Below are 18,548 nucleotides of genomic sequence, written 5' to 3'. Positions count from 1 at the left end.
ATTGAGCTGAAAGCACTAATGCTGTTTTACTGCAGATTTGACATTAACATTCACACTGTGTCTGATGGATAGTGCAGAAGTACTGAAGTAGGTTTTCTAGTGGGTCTGGTAACAATCCATCTGGCTCAGCTTGATGAAAATAGTGTTGCACTCTGCTAATCTAGGCACAAGAAAATCCATCCATGAGCACGGATATGTGAAAACTTAAGAAAAAACCCAAAGCCAAAACCACATCACAACAAAAAGCCCCTGACTATGTAAAATAAATAAATAAATATATAAATATATAAATAAACAAAAAATAAAGGGGGAATACTGCTCTCAGGAGGGCAGGAAAACAGAATTCCACAACAGCTGCACAGCAATTTTGCAAGACATTTTCTCTTGCACCAAATGAAGGGTACTTGCTTACTTCAAAGAGATGCAAGGCTGCTTTCACAGAAAGGAAGGAATTTGGAGTGACTGGGTATAATACATTCTAAAGATGCAAAATATTAGAATACAAAATGAATTCTAGAAGCCCCAATTTCTGCCCAAATTTTGGAAGCCAAGCTACAACTGGCTTTCAACCATGAATACAGAGCTGTAAAAAGTGGTATATTATGGGCACTGAAAGACTGCACATAAACTGAATTTCGTTGTTGCTCCTACCTGCCAGCATTTTAGGATTTATGTCCCACCATGCAGAATATTTTCTTCACCTTTGCTTTATGGCAGTGAAGAGTAGCTCATAGGCTTTAAATTATGACAGAATTAGAATGTCTTCCATGGTATTAAGTCCTTAAATATACCCTTAAACATTTGAGTTTTATACTGGGATGTTTATGAAGGCTGGATTTAGGTATCCATATCTCCTTTCTCCCCAGAATGTGTCCTTATTTTCCGTATTGAGAGCCTTACTGGGCAGATTTTCATCAGTTCTACAACATATCTGGATTTCTGACATCCCTGCCAGAGCTGGGGCTTTGCAGCTGCGGAGAAAGCCAAGCAAGTAGGTTACCTGTGGTAAAGCAAGTAGTTGGCTGCAAAGAGCAGCAAGAACAATATAAGTAATGGCACCCAAGAGGCAAAAGCAGGAGTCAAGAAGTGCCATGGGCTATACAAGCCAAAGGGTGAAACCCAGTTTGAGAACTTGAGAATAGGCTGAGAAGAGTGGTCACCAGATGAGGGGGAGGACTGAGTAGGAAATAGAAAGGCTTAATGGTTGGTGTGGTCATGAGAAAGCTCTGGGAGGAGGACATGGAGGATGTGAGGAAGTCCTGTTGGGGAGGTCACATTTCTACTGTGCCTCCTGCCCCATCAGAACCAGAAAACCAGGATGCTACTAAGAGATGGAGATGCCCATCCCAGAAAACTGGGATCCCAGAAAGTTGCTGTCACACTCATTCTGCCAGAAATAAACTGGTCCTTTGGCAAGAAACATGCCCCACAATGCCAATCAGTGCATTATTCATTTCAGTAGATATTTCAAGAACAAAAGGTGCCACCTACTAAGAAGTAAATATTATGGAACAAGTGAACACCCAAGGAATATTCTTCCCCCTAGAACTGGTTGTGATCAGGCAACAAAAGCAGCATTATATTAGGCCTCTACCACAGTGTTCAAAGAGCTGAGGAAGTTTAAGTTAGAGGAATTGTTTTTTATTTGGGTTTTATTGCTTTTGCTTCTTTTTAATTCAGCAGCAGAATATTTGCTGGAGGAGCTGGAGAAGCCAGTTGCAGTCCACAAAAGTGCCAAAGATTTATTTATGGCCATCATTTAGGGAAAGGGCAGCAATTGCTGGTGCTGAATATTTAACGTTGCAGGGAAAAGACAAGCCACTCTGAAGCCTGCATGTTCCAGTAAAGCACTGCAAACCAGCATGCCCTCCTGGCCTCCTAAATGGAGAGCTGGGAGATCTGTGAAGGTATGCCTCAGCACACTCTTACAGGGACTGAGACTTCTGCTTCAGACCTCAGCTTGTGTGGTCATGATCAGCAAGAGACTCTAGCTCCTCTATGAGTATGAAAGCCCAGGTAAGGAGGAGAAGTGCATCTGCAACTCGGAAGGCATTACCTGCATAGCATTCATCTCAGGAAAATTGCAATTGGTTTTACTTCACGCATCATTTATCATAATTCCCAGGAGAGCAGCAGGTGGCAGAGATTAATATCAGGAGCTTTGCCTACCCAAAGCAAGATGCCTTTTGAAACACAGAGACTGTTCTTAGCTCACTTCCTCCCACTTCCTGGGTTTGTCAAGGGACTTAAGTGATAACCCTCAGTCTCTCTAGCTACTAACGGACCCAACCCACCAGCTGTTTATTGAAAAAACTTTCAAGAGCAGCCAGACCACAGCCACACAGGCAGAAGGGAAAACAGGAAAAGACAATTTCCCATGCTTGTGTCACACTCCCTGTAGAGCCCTGTCCTTCAACACATCACTGTGGTGGGATTTCACTGCTGTTGCTGGCTATGGAGGAAACATGATTGACTGCAGATGGGACCGAGTGTCAGGAGATGGCCAACACCTGCCTCAGACTCTCCCCAAGGAGACAACCAAGGGCTGGCTTTCTCTTAGAGAAACCCATGTCTTCCTGTGACCGTCACCATGTGTGAAACATCCGTAGTAGAAGAAGAAGGTCCAAAGGGGGGGGGGGGAGTTAGTGGTGTGGTGTTTTGTTGTTTTTTTTTTTAAAGGAAAGCATTTCAAATTTCATAGGCAATTTGCTAACAGATATTCCAGCTGCATTAGCTTAAGTCAATATTTAGCAGCACACACTGTGGGTCTAAGGGGCACAGCATTTACTAGCACGATCAGTACACAACTTAAGACTGTCCTGATACTTTATTTTCTGAAAATCTCTTTCAAATGCTAAGGAAATAGCAGCTAAAAAAGCGAATGCTCTAATGGTTGGCTATGGCTATATCCATCCTGGAGCCAGACCATCTAGCAAGCCTCTCACTGCCCTTTATAACACAAAAGTGAGATTTAACCATGCTCACAGTGGCCACCCACTAGCTGTCATCCCTGATTTTATGCAGGGTGAGGTTTCTCAGGTCCCAGCTCAGAGGAGGTGGTGACTTTTTCTTCTGAAACTTTCATTGTTTGTGTGGTGAAGTTTATTTTCTCAGATGCTGAAGGGAGCTCTGAAACTGCAAGCTCCCTGGGAGTTGGTTGTGACCACAGTGAAAGACTTTAATCACTATTGCTAGTAAGGAAACTGGAGTCCTCTTGTCCCTTAGTAAAATGCTTTACCTTTTACCAAACACAGGGTCTCTTTAATATCAGACAATGAAGGAAACACATTTGCATAGAATGCTCAGACCAAAGTTGTCTGAGTCATACTGGGTGCCCTGTCCAGGAGAAAGTGTTTCCAGTGTTGTTGGAGGGTGACAATAAATTGATTAGCCTCTTTAAAATTGATCATAAAATTGTATTAACAAAATGGTAAATACATGACACAGAGACTGTAACCACAGGATGTTTACATGATGCCCACTGTGGACAAGTACTAAATACCATAAAAGACCTGAGACCCCCCCGAAAAGTCCACAAGTTCTGGCTCTTCCAAGGCAACTAGAGCACCATTGTTATTCCTTCTCGTCCTCTTCCTCTTCCCTCTCACATTTCAGCTTCGGTGTTGTGAACTTTGCTGGTGGTTATTGCAATTCCTATTGCTAGGCTTCCGTTGTCAGAAAAAAGTTGAGCCAGGGAAGTGTTTAGCACAAGACAATCCCCATCTGAAATGACAGAGTCAACACACTCCAGTACCGACCTGGGGGTCGCCTCCCACTTGAGGCGCCTCTGGTTCCTGTTGAGCTCAAGCCGGTAGGTGAAGTTGTCAGCTTGGGTTGGCGTGCCGATCAGCATCATTGTGGCAAAGAACTGGGGGTGGCCTTCATACTTCTCCTGCTTCCTGAGAACCAGCAAAAACTGGTGGCCAAGGCAAGAGTGCATGATGATCCAGTCTGTGGGTGCAGGCAGGTGCATGTCCGTGGCCAGGAAGACAATCTCTGCCCCCTGAAGGATGTTGATATGGTGGGTCTGCCTCAGGTGGGACACCACCACTTCCAGGTGCCCTTCCCATGGGCAGGAGAAGAGTGGGCAGGTGCAGGGAACCAACTGGGGGTCATGCACTGCTTCGTGGTGATGGCAGGGAGAAAGGATGCCTTGCTCCGTAGATGTCTGTGCACCTGCACAGCGAGTCGGTGCATACTGCAAGAAAGGAGAAATTACATGTGATAGCAGGTGATTGGGAACCAGTGCAGATATGCAAGGGGAAGACCCTGCAGACATCTGTCACCTCATACCCCTCAGAAAACAGCATTGATGGGAACGCCAGGACCTCAGCTCTCTGGAGATCGGGGCAACCCAGATCTGGATCTGCACAGCAAATGTGTTGGCAGTTGCCTTGCTCTCCAGGAGAAGAGAGAAACCGTTTCAGCCATGATAAGTTACTTCACATGAAAGTGATGTATGTGCTTAAAGAGTGATTTCATTAGTTTTGGGGGAAATCTGATTAAAAGGTAAAAAAACCCAACAAAGCAAGGACAGCATGGGGCATTTTGTATAGTTACAGCTCTTGCAGCTCAGAACAAGGAAATTAAATATGCACGGCTTTATTATTCTTTAATGAAACACACTGGCAAATACAGGCATTTATCCTAAACCAATATGCTTTATAACACCCATAATTTTAGAAATAAAAGTCAGCTTTTATTGTATAAGATGCCTTCATTTCTTAATTTTTATTTGTCAATGTATTTGGACTTAATTGATGCACTTACCTCCATAAATCTTAAATGGCTCTCAAAGCTGTAGGGATGGCAAGTTTAGGGCATTTTTATACTGAAGGAAATTTGGATTAAGGTAGGGCAGCTAGCTAAGAAGGCAGCAGTTCTTGCAGAAAGATTCTACATAAGAACCAGGAAGTAAACTGCTCTGCCCCTGTCAAGCAGATATTATAGAAGAGAAATGAGTAAGTCTTATTCCACCAAAAATGTATCCTCATGTAATGCTATTCAGGAAGAGAAATGGCTCTCCACAATAACCCTGTGCATAGACAAACCCTAAGGCACAGGCATGCCAGTCATGATTCATCCTACCCAATTTAAGCATTTACTTCAGTCACGAGAGACAGAAACGTGGTTACCGTGGACTGCCTCTGCTGTCAATAGAGGTAGGCAGACCTTCCTAGTTGTGAATTCAGATCTTAGCTGGAGTAATCCACCTCCTAAAGGTAGCACTGGCTGCTGCCAGCATGGCTGGGATCCAATATGTCCATTTGTACCTAAATTTTAGGTGATTAAGTGGAGGAGGACATTATCTCTTCCTGAACTCCTTTGGAGATGTTTATAAAGGGTATAAGCATTAAGCGTACATACATATGTAAGTACATTTTTCTTTAGCATATGTTTTAGGAATATTCATGTAATTCCCCCACATCTGCTCATTTTAACATATATACCCAAAATTACAGGAATAACAGTATGGTTCAAACATCTAACAGTTTTTCTCCTCCATGCCACATCCATGTCATAGCAGATTTGGGCTTTTTTTTCAGCTATTCTTGAGTAGAGATTTATTTTAACCAGAAGCAAGCATAATCACATATAATAGGTGCCAGATATGTTGCAAATAGTGTGTTGTCTCATCCATCTATGGATACCATGATGTCCTTCATTAAGCCTTGACATTAGAGTAAACACTGTTACTATAAGCAGTTTTTCCCACCAGAACTTGCACTTTGGCCTTCCAGGATGTTTTGGAAGGCAGTCTCTTGGGTCAACTGTCCTAATTCTCAGACGACTAGGGCTTCCTTGACAACCAGAATGACAAAGTCCTGGATCTTCATTTTCATTTTGTCATCTGCCAAGGAATGTGATGGGCAGAGCAGGGCTGTGATGGCTGCTGCTGTGAGATTGTTGGTTCTTCCCAAGGCACTGAGTGTCAAAGGAGCTGTTTCTTTATCCTCTGACAGTTGATATAAAGAATAATAGATTATTTAAGATCTGCTGTTGAACCTTGCAGCTTTTTCTTTAGAGAATTATTTCGTAGTACAGTTCTACTTTTCCCTTCCTCATATTTTTTTTGTTTTTCTGTATAAAATTCAGAAATATAAACTTTCCAAGAAGATAATGAATTGAGGACAGATAAATTATGATCATTTTCTGGGAAATAAAACAGGTCATTACAAACTAATCGAGGTTTGTGGCTTTTGCTGCCTGCTTATCGCGGTGGAATTGCTGGTTCACACTTAATTCTACATTAATATTTGCATCTCATTAGGATGAAAGTTATGGCTAATTTAAACTCTTTTTGGTGAAGAAGGTGATTGTAATAGCTGATCGTAAAAGCCTTTTTAAAAAAATCCCTGAAATGCTAATTGCTTCATAAAAGGAATTGTTATCTCCCGATCTAATACAGTGGGTGTGAGTAATTACTTTCTCTCACCAAACTGTTAATGCAACATTAGTGATTATACTAATTAAAACTAATGAACTCATACTCACATGCTGATAAACCTCTCAACCACTCAACAAGTTCCAGCCTTCTATCAGTTTTATTTAACTCCTCTTTAGGAAGATGAATCTTAAATTAACCTCTTGAATAACATTCAAAATTAGGTTTTTGAAATGTGAAGCTTTATAGACTGTGTATAGTTCTTCTCCGAAGATTACCAGAGTCAGAGAAAACATTTCCACTGAGGATGTAATTGAATTTAAAAATGCATTCTCTTAATTTGATAAGCATGGAGAGCAATGGTAGCTCATCCATCCAAACATTATCCAAGGTAAGAAAATACAAGTATCTCCAAAAATGACAAGTACTTTTCTATGGCTTAGGAACTTGGAAAATATATTACAATGAGCAATTTATTCAATGTATTTTTCTTCTTTCCTTAATTTTTGATTGTTTTTTGTATGTGTGTATGCAAATAATTGAGAATTCCCTTTCGTATATCACTTTCTTGAAAAATTTCCATGAATCACTTCAGCAAAGGATTTTTGGTCTGACTTTGTTCAGTTCAGGTTTATTGAAAATTCTGGAAATCCAGCAGAAACCACATGATCCCTTTTTATTCTCTGACTTGGTAAGAATCATCTTCAAAATTTGTTTTCTGACTTATTCAACATTCCTATTTCTAAATTCTAGGTTTTGTAATATTCTGAAAGTTTACAAAATCCTGATACCTGTGAAAAAATTCTCACCCCCCCATAATATTTTACTTTTAAGGTACAAGTGTAACTACTTAGGTTGTTGTGCCCTTGCTGCTGTTTCATATGGCTGTGAACTGAACCTCTAAAATTTAAATGCAAAAGGGGCATAAAGTGGTCACCTTGAGTGCATTTCAAAGCTTGAATAAATATTTATGAACATTTTTTCCATGTTTCATCTGCTCCAGTATTTACTTTCCATCATTTATTACCCAAATACCTAATAAAATTAGGTTTATTGTATTGTGTTAGTCCAGTATTATTCTCAATTATCTTTTAGCCAATTTCAGTCAAATTTAACTGTGTGATAGAAGTCTCAAAGGCTTTAATTTTTAACCGGTTCTGTGAGAAGAGGCAGCAGGGTAAAGAAACATGACCCCTTTGTGTCTCCAGGAAGGAACAGCTTGCCACATGGGCAATATTGCATTGTCAGATAGGAGAGAACCTAAACAACAGCAGTTTCATCCCAAACATGTTATAGACACCAGAGAACCCACATGAAACAGCATCTTTATGAACAGGAGAAAAGGCTTCAGCCACACTACTCATTAGACACAAGATAATCCCACCACAAGACTCCAAACCACAGGAAACCAGGCTCTGTCACTCACAGAAAAATGTCTTTTTAATGATGCAGCTTATTACAGTGTAATTCTCTTTAAGAAGAAGTCATTCGGCAAAGAGCAATTTATAAACGCACGGTGCTTTTCTTATTAAAACAAAGGTTATGTTGGGACTGGGACACAGGGCTTTCTGGGTCCTGCTCCAGACTTTCTGCTAAAAATGCCTCAAACTGCTCTAGGTGTGGCTCGTCTCTTCTAAGGTGATATCTGAGGAGTAGGTAGCTGACTCTGAAGCACATCAGCTCCTTTTACAGCTCATGCAGGGCACCACAGTGCCCAAGAGATGCTGAAGGAACATTCCTCTGGACACTGCTCTCTGCATGCAGCCAGGACGAAACCCATGCTTGGGGCAGACCCACAGAGGTTTTACTAGTTTCTAGACAAGGAGCAGAAGGGCATATCCCGATTTTAGTCAGGAATCTCCTGCTGCACTGGAGACAACACAGTCTGTGGAGAAAGAAATGGATGCCTGTTCACATGAGGCTCCTTATCACTATTATACCTCCAGTCACAGTAAGTTCATAAAAAAAACCATGGGAAGTCAAAGTGTAGATCCAAGAAGCAGATTGCTCAAAGATCACCAAGAGGTAAAGAAGACACAAGCATATCTCTGCAGCTGCAAAGCTCCAGGCACCCAGCCAGGAGAGAGGAATTTGGTATCGTTCCTCATGCTTTTGTATATTAACTAGCAAACACTTTAGGTCAACTGCGGCAAAAATAGTGGAAACAGAGGCAGCAACCCACAGTGCACCTCTGCTAGCTGAGCTCCCAGCCCTGTGGGGTGCAGGCGTCTGCTACACTGTGATCCCTCAAGCCGCTCTTCTCTGCTGCATATTAGAGCAGCTTCAAATGGGAGAGCAAAGGGGGGCTGGTGCCCTAGCAGCCAAATGCCTCGTATTGGCTTGCATTCCCCATTTGCAAGTCAGGAATTTCTTGCTGCAAAGTGAGAATCTGCTCACTGCAAACCCCTCAGGGTGAGGAAGGGTTGAATCCAGTTCTCCCACCCCAGGGGAGAGGACCTTGACCCTGATGACCTGGACTAAAAGGAGGGAGAATAGCATTGTTGCATTGCGGAAGAATAAATGCTGTGCGGGTCTTCAGAATGAAGGTTAAATGTCACCTTCCTGCACTTTCCAGTGTTTCCCAGTATTATACTGGGAGCCTGGATGTCTCGTTCATACTTTTACTTACAGTAATGCACATAATGTGTAAAAAAAACAGGTTTTACATTCTTGTGAACAGTGCCAGTGCGTGCCAAGAACGTCCTAAGGAGTGAGGACAAGGGCTGGTTCACTGCCCAGTCAATGAGGGTTTCTGACAGCAAAGCAGGTGCTGGGAATAATCACCCTTTTCCAGACAATTCACACCTATGCAATTGCATTTTATCCAGTGATTACAGACAACTTTGCAAACACTCATTAATTCACCCATGGGCTAGGCTATTTGCTTGGGGAAGTCAATAGTGTAGTCTGAAGGCCAAGGCCAGGCTTGATGGCGCTTTGAGCAACCTGGTCTAGTGAAAGATGTCCTTGCCCATGGCAGAGGCAGTGGAACTGGGTGATCTTAAGGTCCTATCTAATCCTAACCATTTTATGATTCTATGATGGGGCTTCTGAGCAGGGTCACGCAAAAAATAGCAGAAGTGAAAATAAAGCTATTGGGCATGCCAGCCAACCCAAACCAGCAGACAGTGCTTCCCCTCCACCCAGGTCCAGCTTTAGCACACCATGAGACATTGCAACTTTATCCTCCTCTGGAGCGGGAGCCCATATCTTCTCCCTCTGTGAATCCAAACTCTCATCCTCAGCCACAGCTTTCTTGGCTGGCTTACAGGAGAGTTGGTTGGAGCCGTTTATGTTCATGGCAGCTGTGACCTTTGGTGGGAGCCAGGGGTTGAAAAGGGCTGTGCTCATTGCCCCTGTTACCAACCCACCACCTGTGCTAACACGGCCCTGTGCTAACTCCTGCTACAGCTGACCCCACTCTCAGGTGCAGTTTCCTATTGTGTACAGCTTTGTAAAGATTATGTTGTTTGTGGTAACACCTGGCTTTAAAATACATATTAAACTACACATACACCTACGTAAACACACATACATGTGTTTATGTATAGACCAGTAACATTTACAGGTCTGCTCCAAATGTTTCTGAGAATAATGAAGATGGGAAACTCACTGTTTTTTCCAGATTAAATAATTCTGGCACCTTTTGTATTTAAAAAATAGTGGGACCTTGGGGAAGGGAGGCCCATGCATTTTGATGATGAGCTTATTTTTGTTGTCCTTGAGAAAATAGTCCCAAATTTGAGACAGTGTATTTTTTTTCCAAACTGCCTCTGAGTTAATTTAGGTATTTTTTTCTTCTATGAGTCCCATTGCTGTGGCTGTCTGTGCATCACTGGCATCTGTCAGCTGATATATATGATGTTGAGCTAAAGTACAACGGCAGTATTATTTCTCCATTTAGGGTCAAGGAATCTGAGCACAAAGAGATTAAAGATCTAAGTGTTTTGGCCATATTTTGCTGTCCAGCTTATATCAAACAGTCCCTGGTTTTTCATAGAATTGCCTCCTGGAGCACTTGATATTTTCAAACTCCATTAACCTCAGTTGCAGCTACAAGTGATTAAACTATCCACAAATCAGGTCTAAGACTTCAGATCGAGCACCTCAAGAGCAAAGATCTACTGAAGCCATCCATGAACAGCTTGGTGTAAGTGACTCTCTAGTGTCATACAGGGCTTTCCAGGCAGAGGCATGAATGGAGTCCAGCCCTCCAGGGCAGCATGTCTTCCTCCCAGCTATAGGACTTCCTCTCAAATGTGCCATCACTCATCTCCACCACCCTATGTGTGATAAGGGACAGAGAGGGATGAGCTCACCCTGTAGGTAGGTGAGCAGCCTGGAAATGCGCCACGAGAACTTTGTGGATTTTTGGTTTTGACAAAGATTTCCACAGGCAAGGAGGGACCAGGCCTACAGCTGTGGGATGCTCCGAGTAAGAGCTCCATGGCAACTTTCATGGTTTCTGTTGAAACAAATTGGCATTTTCTTTGCCAGTGAAATGTGTCATTTATTCAGTTTTCTTACTGCCTTACTCTCTTCCTTGGTTTCTCAGTGTCTGATTACTTCTCCTCATCTGTATCGAAACTGCCTCCAATAATTTTCTAATTCTCAGCTTCTTTCTGCCTCATAAAAGCTTTGCCACCCACTAACATCCACCTCCACACTACTTACACCCACCATGGGGACAGATACTCAAAAGAACTATAAAGGTGACATGAAGAAAGTAGTGAGTCTTTTAATCCTGGTCTTCATTTAATTTCTCTCCTGCTATTTTTTAGTATGCTAATGAGATTTTGTAAATCTCTCAGATGAAAGAAAAGAGAAGGAAAAAAACCCCAAACCCTCAGTGTATTTTGTCAAAAACTGTACTTCCACATCTGAAATTAAGAAGTCCAAGCCAGGGCTCATGTTGGGGATTTATTTAAAATTTTAATTACACAAAATCCTATTCATTATCAATGCCTCAGCTGAATTTCTTAAGCACTGAATATTAGTTGCAGCTTTGGCAGTGGTAGGATTCGTTTTCCCTTCTGTCAAATAGCAGAGAGAGGACAACTTCAAGCTCATTTTGTTCATCTCACTTTGCAACATAATCAGGCGTGACTTGGTTATACAGTGTATGGGATGTGTTAACGGTTGTCCTCATGCTGATTACACACCTCAGAGTATGCAGAGAAAATGCTGCTTTAGTACACGTCCACACTTCTCTCTGTCAGAGGACCCTGAATTTTAGATGAGGCCATATATTTTTGGGAGTATTTTGGAAGAAAAGTAAACTCTTTTTTTATGGTAGATGTAGCAAGAATGTTGCAGCATTTTCAATGTATTCAAGGTGGAAAGACATTATTCTCAAATTAAAACCTTTTGCTTTTCAAAAATCAACATAAACTGTCATTCAGACTTGAAGTGCAAGCAAAAAAAAATCAAGAAACTTTATGTTCTTCAATATATTGAAAACTATGTAATTATAATGAAATAAAACCAGAATCTATACTAAAGTGTTTCAGTCTCAAAGGTACTTTCTGAGAGGGACCCAGGTGTAGACACTGGCAGGTCATGCTCTTCAGCCCTCCTGCTTTAAAACCAAGTTTGATGGACCATTCCCAGCCCAGGTGAGAGGACACTGAAACCTCCAGTGCTTCAGGCTGAAGGGAGATGCACCACCTTGCTGACCCTCAGCCAAAGCTGCAGATGGGTCATGGAAACACAGACAAATCCTGGTTAGCTGCTGTGTTTGCTGGATCTTACCTGAGATCACTTTCTTTTCTTTGAGAAACAAAATGCTTGGAGTAGATACAAACAAAACCATGCACATGGGCAATTCCCATGGGGCATCTGGCACAGTTATTTGCTAGCCAAAACAAATGAAAAGCATAGAGATGAAATGGATGAAATGGAAGCATCTGGACCTGTGGAGGTCTGGCAGGTTAACAAGTTGATATGCATCACATAGTCTGTGGTAATTGCCTTGTGCCTGCTCCAAGGACTTAACCAAGTATGAATATCCAAACAGCTATGGATCAGGTTAGGAAAGCTAAAGTCCTGATAGAATTAAATCTGGCCAGGGACATCAAGGGCAACAAGAAAAGCTTCTATAGGTATGTCAGTGATAAAGAAGACTAGTGAAAATGTTGGTCTTTACCATAAGGAAATGGGAGATCTGGTTACCCAGGATATGGAGAAGACTGAGGTACTCAATGACTTTTTTGCCTCAGTCTTCACCAATGAGTGCTCCAGTCACACCACGCAAGTCGCAGAAAGCAAAGGCAGGGACTGGAAGAATTAAAAAGCACCTGCTTTAGGAGAAGATCAGGTTTGAGATCCTCTAAGGAACCGGAAGATGCACAAATCCATGGGACCTGATGAAGTGTGTTTGTGGGTCCTGAGCTAACTGGCAGATGAAGCTGCTAAGCCATTGTCCATCATATTTGAAAAGTCATGGCAGTCCAGTGAAGCTCCCACTGACTGAAAAAGGAGAAACACAACCCTCATGTTTTAAAAGGAGGAAAAGGAAGACCTGGAGAGACCAGTCTGTCTCACCTTGGTGCCCGGCAAGATTATGGAGCAGATCCTCCTGGAAACCATGCTCAGGCACATGGAAAAAAAGGATGTCATTGGTGAGAGCTGACATGGTTTCACTGAGGGAAAATTGTGCCCCACAGATTTGGTGGCCATCTATAAAAATAGAGGGAGGAGAGTCTGACATCTCTGGGTCAGTTCTGGGAGAGCCTGAGCCTCCTCCTGGCAGACTGCCCAGCCTCACAGAAGGGCTAGAGCAATTACAGGTGTAGAAGAAGCTGGGATGAAAGGTGGGATGTGCCCCTGGAACCTGATTTGCAACTTGAATTCTCTTTGCTGCATTTTAGGACTGGGCACAATACAGTGACAAACAAACCATAGTGCAAAATATCTGACGTTGCATTGCAATTGCTGATGCACTGAAGCATGGAGTCATTTACTCTCTTCTCTCTGGACTAGAAGGAGATTTTTATATCTTGTTCTAAGCAAGGGTGATGCCTCTGAATGTCATCCCCTTTGGCCACACAAGGCAAGTACTGGAAGCTAAGGCACACACTATCAGGTTTTGCTTACAGAAGAGCAGGGTGTAACCACTGTTTATCACCAGATCACTCATGAGGCAATGCTGGTTGTGGAGCTGGGTGATGTAGTGAATGGCCTACATATGTAAAAAGAGATAATACAAAATGTAGCATTATCTGAAGATTCACTGCATCTTTTATCCACTTTTTGGATAAAGTGCAAAACCATTATAGGCTTTAATTAAAAACAAGTGATAAAGTAGTTCCAAGCTGCATCTGCTCTGTCTGATAGGAGAGGCAAAGTTCACAAGAGCCCTATATCCGACCCACTGATTTGTGTTTTACATTCATACCAAAAAGGAAATTAATATGGAAAAGAATTAAAAAAAAAAAAAAGAAGAAGTGATTGCCCACTGTACTCATAAACTTACCAGTTCAGGCTGTCTCTAATAACTCATCATCCAATATTCATTTACAAGTTACTACAGTAACAGCATGTCTCCAAGAGGAACTGATTTGCTGGTGTCATCTGAGATAATTAGACCAAATCCACCCTGAGACAATCGAAATGCTTCCTTTCCATCAGGCAATCTCCAGCTATCACAATTATATGACATTTAAATCCACTAACTGCTCTTTCAGAAATGCACCCTGGGAGTGCCAAAGGACAGCACAAACATTACTGGCCACTGGAAAGAAAGAAAGGATACGGTGGTGGTTGCTGAGAGAGCCTGTGACCTCTCTTGGTGTGACCAGTGTCTCCCATCCACACACACCTCCTGGTCAAGGATTTGCTCTGTGTCACATTGCTCTTGCAACTTAATTATACAGGGTAATGTGTAATTAAGCCTGTGTCAGCTTACTTCAGACCTGGGACTGGGACCAGGTAGGTGGAGCAGGGAGGGAGCACAGGGCATGCAATGCTGCTGACACTGAATCCCTGTCTCTACACTACCTCTGTAGCAGTCACTGAGTAATGTATGAGCTGAAAGACACTCCTCATTTTTGGTTAAGACCTTCTCCTGAGAGCTGTGTCCCTGGCAGTGTTCAAGGCCAGGCTGGATGGGGCTTTGAGCAACCTGGTCTACTGGTAGGTGTCCCTGCCCATGGCAAGGGGCTGGAACTGGATGATTTTTAAGGTCCCTTCCAACTTTTGACTTGGAACTTCTGTGATTATGGTGATTCTAGGAGCTGCAAGAGTGGCTTAAAATCATGTCTGCCTCCCTCCTGCTGAGGCATCACTGATACCAGTGAGCAATGGGCACCTCAAAGACATCCACAATGGCCTGGTGTGGTGGAGGTCATGCTCATGTTTCAGGAGCGTTAGGAAGAGAAGGGAAAATAGATTGTGCTGGGCTCAGAGTAACTCTCCCTTCCCTGACACATCCCTGCCCCTTCTCCACTAATGACCTACCCCTGAGCTTTCAGCTTGCCCTTGCTCTGGGTATCTGCACAGTAAGTATGGCACTGGATGAAAACAGTCTCCCTGTTACAAGACAACCCAAAATTCATCCTTATTCCACTGTCAGCTGAATGTGTGTCTTCAGTTTGTGCAGTCAGTCTTGAGAAATGAGAAAAAATGCAAAACAATCCAGAAAACCAATGCAAGCCATTAGCTTAGGGCATGAAAACCAAACTGCAAGTCTGGGGAAATGTTCTTAGTTTGTGTATGTATGCTGATGCTTCATGGATATATTCTTTGCACTAAGGAAAGGGACATTTGAGTGGGAACATTTGGCTTGTGTCACAAATACTTCTAATTTTGTGCAAATCATAGCTTGTTCCTTCTTCCTCCCCCTCAAATTCTCAAAGAATAGTTCTTCTCGAAGTTTTCTTCACATGTGGAGGATGCAGGTAGAAAGAACAGAAAGGGAGGCTCAGCTTAGCCAGAGAAGACAGTGTTCCATCTCTATTAATAGAGTGAAACTTTAAAGGGTTTTGTTGAAGAAAAAAACACAACAACTTTCTAAGTTGACATTCATGCTTATGGAAAGGTACTGTACTGACAGCCTCTGAGTTTGCAGTGCTTTGCCTGCTGTACAATACTCCATACTGTGAACATTATGAAAGTGAATAATTGTACAATTCTGACACACTTATAGGTTTTGAGGATTTGAAGGTGGCACGGATTGTGGTTTTCTGTGTTTTCAGCTTTCTGTAGAACTTTCTGTGTGACTTGTTATTGAACAAGATGACAGATCATTCATTTAATCGCATCAAAGGCGTTTCACCTTTCTTTCACAGGACAAACCTCTCTCCTTCTCCCCAAAGGGCTGCCAGAGCTGAAGAAAGGAGGGGTGGTAGCTCAGGGATGGGATACCAAGGGAAGACCTGCCCTCTGTCTCTCATGCTGCAGTGCTGCCTACCCTATCCCTAAGCCAGGGTGCACATGTGCAAGAGAGGGCACAGCTCCACCACCCAGCTCTCAGGCCACTGAGCTCCCAGCTGCAGTCCCTGCTCCCTGTGGGGATGTGACCCTGAGTTGAAGAGTCACACGTGTAATTACTGCAAGAGACACACCACACTCCCAGGAGGCGGCACTCAAGTATTTCTGTGACTTCAGCAGCTGCTTGCTCAGTAAAGGCTGTTCGACCCTGTCAACATAGCTTCCATCTGTCTTTAAAATCCTTCATTTCCTTTCTTTCCACACTATGAACATGCAGTGGTGGCTTACCCTCAATTTCCAAAGTGTCAGCAACTCCACGCTAACTCAGAATAGCATCTTTTAGACCCATAGGATTGCAAAGACTTCAAGGATAAGGGTAGATGAGAGGAAAACAGTGGATGTTGTCTGCCTTGATTTCAGCAAAGTTTTTGACACTGTCTCCTATAATACTCTTGTAGGTAAGCTCAGGAATTGCAAGTTAGATGAGTGGGCAGCAAGGTGGATTGAGAACGGGTTGAATGGCAGAGCATAGAGAATTGTGCTCAGTGGTGCAAAGTCTAGTTGGGGGCATGTAGCTAGTGGTACTTCCCATGGGTCAGTACTGGGTCTAGTCTTAACTTCTTCATCAGTGACCTGGATGAAGGGACAGAGTATACCTTCAGCAAGTTCACTGATGATGTGAAACTGGGAGGAGTCATTAATGCACCTGGAGGCTGTGCTGCCATTCAGTGGGACCTTGCTATTCTGGAGAATTGGGTGGAGAGGAACATAATGAAGTTCAACAAAGGTAAGTGTAGGGTCCTGCACCTGCATCTACCAGTCAGGCTGGAAACTGACCTGCTGGAAAGCAGTTCTGTGGAGAAGGACAAGGGAGTCTGGTGGACAGCAAGTTAACCATGAGCTGGCAATGTGCCCTTGTGGCCAAGGAGGCCAATAGTATCCTAGGGTGCATTAGGACGAGTGTGGCTACCAGGCTGAGGGAGGTGGTCCTCCCCCTCTACACAGCCTTGGTGAGGCCACATCTGGAGTACTGTGTCCAGTTCTTTGCTCTCCAGTTCAAGAAAGACAAGGAATCACTGGACAGGGTCCAGCAGAGGGCTAGAAAGATGATTAGGGGACTGGAGCATCCCTCTTAAGAGTAAAGACTGGGAGAGCTGGGCCTGTTTAGCTGAGAAAAGTCTGAGAGGGATCTTATCAGTGTATTCAAGTATCTTAAAGGTTGGATGTCAAGAGGATGAGGCCAGACTCTTTTCATTGGTGCCCAGCAACAGGATTAGGGGCAACGGGCACAAACTGAAACTCAGGAATTTCCATCAGATGTATGAGGAAGAACTTTCATCTGAGGGTGACAGAGCACTGGAACAGACTATCCAGAGAGGTTGTGGAGTCTCCCTCTCCAGAGATATTCAAAACCTGCCTGGACACTATCATTGCAACCTGCTCTAGGTGAACCTGCTTCAACAAGGAGTTGGACTAGATGGTCTCCAGAGGTGCTTTCCAGCCCCAACCATTCTGTGATTCTGTGATAGCATTACTTAGCAGAAGAAACAACTGTGAAAACCAACTAGATAATTTTTGTATGGGATTTGTCTCATCTAAATGTGTATTTCTAAAAGATAGACATGTTCAAACCTGAGCTATGCATATAAAGCTCTCTTACTAATGGAGATAAGATGTAGCTCCACATAGCAATTCACTATTGGGGTTGGAACTAGATGATCGCAAGGTCTTTTCCAACCCTAACCATTCTATGATTCTATGATTATCCCTATTTTGAACATGCCAACCTTCAGGAAAAGATGAAATCACTGTGCAGCACCTGCAGGAGAAGTTCATTTCTCTTCTTTGACTAGAAGTGGAACTGGGGTCGCTGGCCACGTTCAGTGCAGCAGGAAAGCCACAACTTGGGAATAGCAAAAGGTGTCAGGAGACAGCCACTGTGACTGCTTAATGGGTGATTATGAGCTGCTTATTTGCCTAATGCAGAAAATCCTTTGAGCTGACACATTCTCTTCCCAGTTAAGAGCTGGTCATCCTAATTTTCAGGCCTCTAGATTTAGCAGTGAAATAAAACTAATTTACAGCTCTTGCAATTAGGAGTACAAATTTTCATCTCTCTCCTTCGGGTGAGAAGCACTATAACAAATGAGTGATCACTGACCCAGGATACTTATTAGAGATTGCAGATGGGTCATCTCATTTGTTGTTTTAACACAAGAAATTAAGAACCCCAGCAGGGTTATCACAGAAATTGAATTGATAATGAGATGAAAACTGCCTTTACCAGAGGCTCTTTCTAGATTTACATATGGTAAAAACTCAGTGACAATGGGACCTGAAGCCATGAGCCTGAATCACAGAGCCCAACAGGACTTTTTACTTCCACAGGATTCCTCCCATTGCTACCTGGAAGTGCTATCTAACTGCTGCATATTGGACTTCATACAAAGGAGCAGTTAGCCATGTATTTGCTTGGCCCTTTTCTCTCTATCATTGCTCAGAGCTAAATTGCCCACCAAAGAGGTTTTGAATCAAAAGGGATTGAGTGAATAGGACAGTCCCCTCTCAAACAGCAGCTGCTGTGGCAGGCCCCTGTTCACTTAGCCTGATGCTGATTGCATATTGGTCCCTGCTGCCAGGTATCAAAGCTGATCTGCTAGGAAAACATCCTCAGTGCTGGGAAACAAATAGCTTTCAAAGTTTTATGAGAAATACTGAAAAATATCATAGATAA

At 42.9% G+C, this 18,548-nt stretch overlaps 1 protein-coding gene across 1 annotated transcript in view; it reads right to left on the bottom strand.

The window, feature by feature from the left end:
* Positions 1–3,395: 3,395 nt before the first annotated feature.
* Positions 3,396–18,548, bottom strand: part of SIAH3 (siah E3 ubiquitin protein ligase family member 3) — a 46,981-nt gene continuing 31,828 nt past the window's right edge. Inside the window, exon 2 of the mRNA XM_062607402.1 lies at positions 3,396–4,198. Within this exon, the coding sequence (XP_062463386.1) occupies positions 3,605–4,198 (594 nt within the window). The 3' untranslated portion in view covers positions 3,396–3,604. The remainder of the gene's footprint in view (positions 4,199–18,548) is intronic.

The sequence above is a fragment of the Pezoporus occidentalis genome, unplaced genomic scaffold (assembly GCF_034315485.1).
Source record: "Pezoporus occidentalis ecotype Australia unplaced genomic scaffold, CSIRO_AGI_Poc_V1 ctg122, whole genome shotgun sequence".
NCBI classification, from domain to species: Eukaryota; Metazoa; Chordata; class Aves; order Psittaciformes; family Psittacidae; genus Pezoporus; species Pezoporus occidentalis.
This window is presented reverse-complemented; position numbering and strand designations above follow the sequence as displayed.